Source organism: Myotis brandtii, unplaced genomic scaffold (genome assembly GCF_000412655.1).
Source record: "Myotis brandtii unplaced genomic scaffold, ASM41265v1 scaffold45, whole genome shotgun sequence".
Taxonomy (NCBI): domain Eukaryota; kingdom Metazoa; phylum Chordata; class Mammalia; order Chiroptera; family Vespertilionidae; genus Myotis; species Myotis brandtii.
This window is the reverse complement of record NW_005367209.1, coordinates 4,762,894-4,768,746: the sequence shown is the minus strand read 5'-3', so window position 1 is coordinate 4,768,746 and position 5,853 is coordinate 4,762,894. Positions and strand designations below refer to the sequence as shown.

The following is a 5,853-nucleotide window of genomic DNA, read 5'->3' as shown; positions in this document are numbered from 1 at the left end:
GGGTGCTGCCGAGCCGTGGCATAGATGTCCCCCACCGCGGACTGGTTCCCCGGCCAGCCCTCCGCAGAGTAGCGCACCTGGTAGCTGCGCACCACCGAGTTGGGGGCGCACCAGCGGACAAGCGCGGACGTGTCTGTGATCTCCGACACCCCCTGCAGCTTGGGAGGGTCTGGGATGGTGTCTTCCTGGCTGAAGCCGGGGCACTGGCACTTCAAGCGCCTCTGCAGCTCCGCGCACGGGGTCTGGAGGTGCTTACAAGGGTGGTAATCGCAGGCCACGCCCTGGGGAGGCGCGCTCACCTTCTCCCCCTTCCCCTCCTCTTCCTCCTCCTCCTCCTCACTGTAGTCGTCCAAAACCAAGACTGGAATTCCATCCTCGGAAGGACTTGGGTGGGGAGCCTGCGGGGTGGCCTGGGTCGTCCGGTAGTGCCGGGGGATGCTCAGTGGGTTCCGGGAGGCAGGGAGGAGACCACGATGTTTGCTGGTGGTGGGTGGGAGGGAGGCAGCTGAAATATTAGGGTCCAGGACATGCGAGGCAGTAGGTTCGTGCTCTGTCCAGGCCGGGCTTGCAGCGCTGGAGTTCCTGGGACCTGCTGTAGAGACGGTAGTGGAGGCAGCGGCCCCCGCCCCGCCAGCTCTTGAGGGGGTCCTCACAGGGTGGGAGGGGGCCTTGGTGACAGCTTGAGAGGAGGGGGCTGTGCTCAGCAGCGGGGTGAAGGGACCGGGGGTAGAAGGCGCGTGGGTGGAGCCCGCAGAGGAGGGTGGGCTGGAATCACGGAGGGTGGTGCTTTGGTCCCCAGGGCACACGCTGGGCAGCTGGGACAGCGCCAGGGGTGCGGGGAAGGCCCCGGGGGATCCTGCGGCTGGTGCGCACACAGTGTCCGCTGCCCTAGGGGAGAGGTCAACCGGTTAGAACAGTAGTTCTCAACCTTCCTAATGCCGCGACCCTTTAATACAGTTCCTCATGTTGTGGTGACCACCAGCCATAAAATTATTTTCGTTGCTACTTCATAACTGTAATTTTGCTACTGTTATGAATCGTAATGTAAATATCTGATAAGGATGTATTATCTGATATGCAGGATGTATTTTCATTGTTACAAATTGAACATAATTAAAGCATAGTGATTAATCACAAATATCACAAAAGTAATTATATGTGTTTTCCGATGGTCTTAGGCGACCCCTGTGAAAGGGTCGTTCGCCCCCCAAAGGGGTCGCGACCCACAGGTTGAGAACCGCTGGGTTAGAAGGTACTTGGCATTAAGGCCGCTTTCTGCGCTGGCCTTTGAGTACTCAGTGAAGACAATCCCTCTTGCTTAGCCTTGTCAACAGGAACCCCATGGTACGGGGTAGACGCACATCACCTCACTGACCTCAGGTTGACCTGTGGAGGAGGCTCCCATGAAGCAGAAGAGGAAAGGGAAGCTCAGGTTAGCAGGGCCAGCAAATGACAGCGCCTAACCGTGGGCGAGCACCGCGAAGGGCAGTCCAGATTCTCTGAGTGTTCTCACCTGGCTGCCTCCTGGCCATGAGGACTGGTCACAACACTCAGACTGGCTAACATTTTCTGAGTGCTTGCCACGTGCCAGGGACTATGGTTAGTACCTTACTGTATCAGTGAATTCAATCTGCACCACCTTATGAGGCAGGCACTGTTATCCCCATTTTACAGATGAGGAGGGAGAGGCCCAGACAGGTTAAGTAATGCAGCAAAACGAACAGTGCTAAGTGGGGCGAAGAGCCTGCACGCTCAGCCTCTTCATTAAAACCATGTGAGACCCTTCGCCGCAAAGGGCCTGGGTGCTTGTCTTTGGAATCAACATGAAGGGGAGAAGAGGACAGACTGCGCCTCACTTGTTTCCAGGCTTGGGTTGGAGGTGAGAAAAGAATCCCCGCAGGATGGGGGGATGTCTCCCAAGGTGAGCTGGTGGAGCTGGTTTGAGGGAGGTGTTCCCAACCCACATCCTTTTCTGGTGGCCGACCCGGGCATGGCTCCCACTGCAAAGACAGCTCTTCCAGCTAAGAGCCAACGAGAAGTCTTTGTAGAACTTCCGTCTGTCCCACAGGAGCTCTGTGAGCCTGCTGGCCTTGGACTGAGTGATAGAGGAGGCCAGGCTCCATTTGGGGGGATTCAGGGGAACCCAGCGGTTAAGAGCACAGTTTTGGGTGAAGATAGATTCTGTTTCCTCCACCCAGAAGTTGCATGAATCTAAGCAAGTAGCTCCCCTCCACGGGCCCCAACCAGCTCATCTGTAAAATGGGACAATGACAACACTGCTTTGGCAGAGACAAGCCTACTGTTCATTTAGCCCATTTCTTTTTCCTACGTGGCATACAGCTAGACTACATTTTCCCAGCCTCCTTTGCAGTTAAGCGTGGAAGTGAATGGAAGTGATGAGCCCTACCTCCTGATCTGGCCCATTAAAACCTCCCATGTCTGTTCCTCCATGCTCTCTGCCCCTCTGCGTCCCTGGATGTGACTGCCTGGGGGCTATCTTCCCTGCCCTACATTGCCCATCTGCCCAGCCTGCTTTTGTGAGCCAGACTTCAGCTCTGGGAGGCTGACCCTCACCCCTCAGTCACCTATTTTGTAAATATGTTACCTGCTTAGGATAGTCCTGTTTACATCCATGAGGAGCCAGGACAACTCACAGCTGCAAGTGAGGGGGTTGCCAAAGAGGTTGATGGATAGAACCTGGGAGGAATGCAGGGTCCAAGGAGGGAAGGAACTCAAGTTGCAGCTGAAATACACAGAAAATAAATTAGGGCAGGCTTTTGCAATCAGGTCAAAACTATTCCCAGAGTCATAGTGGTGTATGGAAACCCATTCTGTCAGGGATTAGATGATCTCACTTTGGGCAAAACTCTTAATGACCTTGGACTTTCTTTTTGTCATCCTTTCACAGATGAGGAAACTGCTCTATAAAGGTGTTAAGTAACTTGCCCCAACTCATACAGCTAGTAAGTGGTGGAGTCAGGATTGGAGCCCAGGCAGTTTGGCTCCACATCTTTTGCCTTATACACAATGTTGCATCCATTGTCATCCTTTCACAGATGAGGAAACTGCTCTATAAAGGTGTTAAGTAACTTGCCCCAACTCACACAGCTAGTAAGTGGTGGAGTCAGGATTTGAGCCCAGGCAGTTTGGCTCCACATCTTATGCCTTATACACAATGTTGCATCCGTCAAAAGCTCAAAAGGAGATCTGAGACAGAGTTATCACTCATCAACATATCACCACGACCAACATTATTATCACCACTAGAGGCCCGGTGCATAACATTCGTGCACTGGGGGCGGCGGGATAGGTGTGTGTGTGTGTGTGTCCCTCAGCCCAGTCTGCAGCCTTTTGCAGTCTGGGAGCGCTCAGGGGATGTCACTGCTGCAGAGGCTCCCACCACCACTGCTGCGCTCGCTGGCCAAGCCGTCAGCCCGGCTTTTGCATTGAGCGTCTGCCCCCTGGTGTCAGTGCACGTCATAGCGACCCGTCATTCCACCATTTAGTCTATTTGCATATTACCCTTTTATTATATAGGATTACCATCACTGTCACCAATACATCACATTACCAGCATCATCACAATCACCATTGCCACCATCACCAGCACTTTCATCATTACCATCACCTTTATCACAACCACCATCATCTGCACTAATGTTATAGAGCACACACCGTGTGCCAGGCACAAAGTGCTCTGCATATTCTATCTCCTGTCCCTTTTGACAAGCCCCGAAGTGAAGTACTCTGGTTGGGTCTAGAGCTAGCAGAGAAAAAAGAGAGAAGTGGTTACTCTGAGAGTGATGATGGGGAAAAGTGCCCACTTCCCAGGTTCCAGTATGGGTTCCCAGGAAAGGAGGTGGCATGGGATCATCATCACAGGGACACTGTCCTTCCTGTTAGGAGTCAGGAAGGAGGTGGATATAGTGACACTTCGGACATCAACAGGCCAGAAGACACCAGCCCTGGGTCCTGACCACTAGTAGGACCTTTCTACCCTCTCATCTTTCTTTCTTAGACCCCTGGAAGGGCTGACTCCCCACATGGAGAAGCAGATGGATGGATGGAGAAATAGAGAAGAACCTAATGCCCTCATCCCCTCTTCCATTGCATAGGTTTCTTATCTGGGCTTAAAGGAAACCTTACATGCATGAGAGTTTGGGGTTTCAGTATTACTCTGGACAGCACTGAGTTGCATGGTTTTCAGGCTGGATGGACTATCTGGGACCTGCCCAAGATACTATCCAAAGGATGAGAAGAACAAAACCCCAGAGAGGACCCGAAGGAGCCACGGGAAGAAAATTGAAGTCTGGTAAGCTCTATAAGATAGTTACACCGATTCAACATAGGGGAACAGGCAAAATCCATCCATGTGACTCAGAAGCACTTACTTCTGCAGCAGAAGGAGCTGGAGGCGAGGAGTGTCTTGGAAGATGTGTGTCTGGACAGAGGTGAGTGCTAGGGAATCTTGACAATCCAGTTGTTGCAGGTCAGAGGTCATCTTGAAAATGTCCCCCTCCAGGCTCCTCAGCATGGGCATCTTCCTCAGGTAGAGGGACGTGAGCTTGGGCAGGTCTCCCATCCACCTCGGCTGAACTGAAACACAGAGGGGAAACGGCTCACTACCCAGGAAGCCACCAACCTAGGAGGCTGGCAGGGTAGTACGGAAACACCAAGAGTGACAAAGTCAGTTGTGAAGTCATTGCTGAGTATGGGTACAGTTGGAAGCTTTAGGAAGCTCAGAACTATGGGCTATATCACCTGAAAGACCAGTCCTTCCTTCCTTTTTAGCTGAGGCGACTGAGGCCAGAGAGGAGAATGATTGGTCCAAGGACACACAGCTGGGAAAGGACAGGGCCAGAACTTGAACCCAGGACACTGTCTCCAACTCTGCCGCTGCCCTGCCCTCTTGCTAAACTCCACACAGAAATACCCCAAACTTCACCCTGATGGCTACCAGGAGTGGGGAACTATTTGAGAAAGGTAAGGAAGGAGGAGAGAAGGGCAAGGTGGAGGAGGCCCAGAAACCTAATTTGTGGCTCTCCTAATACTACATGGAGAACGTGCCCCTTCCCCTCTGTGTCCAGTTCTCGCTCTTGTCTTCCTTTGTCTGTGGTAGGGCAGGCGATTACAGACACATGAAGGGTTTTTAAACATAACAAAACCAACCTTGTGAGCCAGAGTCAGAACACACCAAGGAGAGGAGAACTGGTACTCTCACCTCCCTCCTGTGTCTTGTTTGAAGGGTCAATAACTGCAGCAGAATTTTAGCCAATCAAGTAGCAGAGTCCCTGAATTCATCCCCAGAGCACACGCTGCTTCACGGAACTGCCTGTTTGATTCTGATCAGCCCAAAGCAATGCATCCACTCCCCCATTCTACCAGCATCCCCTCACTCTGCTGGGTCGCAGTAGAACCGCGTGGCTGAAGGTTTGGGCGCTGGACCCAGAATGCCTGGGTTTAAATTTGGAGGCACCACTTAATGAGCTGTGAGACCTCGGGCCAGTCATTCACCTTTCTGAGTCTTGGTTTCCTCATAGGCAGCACCGAGATAATTCCCTCCTAGTAGTTCCCTCCTCTTGGGTCTCAAGGAATTAACCCCTGTATGGCACTTGCAACAGGGTGCACGTGGCTCAGGCAATCTAGGCGGGGTTCTTTATGAGCAGCCCTGTGAGCGACCCCTCCAAGAAACCGGTCCCGGGAGCACCTGTACAGCCGCCTCTGAAAACTCGGGCGCCCAGGACTCACCCTGCTTGAGGAGCGTGCCGCTGAGGTCCAGGACCTCGAGGGAGGCCAGGGGCGCGAAGGCAGCGTCAGCGATGTCCCCCTGGCCCAGCGCGGTGCCGGAGAGGT

General features: G+C 53.2%; 1 protein-coding gene across 1 annotated transcript in view; it reads right to left on the bottom strand.

Annotated features, from left to right (window-relative positions):
* LRRN4 (leucine rich repeat neuronal 4) overlaps positions 1–5,853 on the bottom strand; it is a 14,379-nt gene that overhangs the window by 6,626 nt on the left and 1,900 nt on the right. The window contains exons 3-6 of the mRNA XM_005874744.2: positions 5,749–5,850; positions 4,392–4,596; positions 2,606–2,743; positions 7–888 (exon numbers count right to left, since the gene is read on the bottom strand). Coding sequence (XP_005874806.1) covers positions 7–888; positions 2,606–2,743; positions 4,392–4,596; positions 5,749–5,850 — 1,327 coding nt within the window. The remainder of the gene's footprint in view (positions 1–6; positions 889–2,605; positions 2,744–4,391; positions 4,597–5,748; positions 5,851–5,853) is intronic.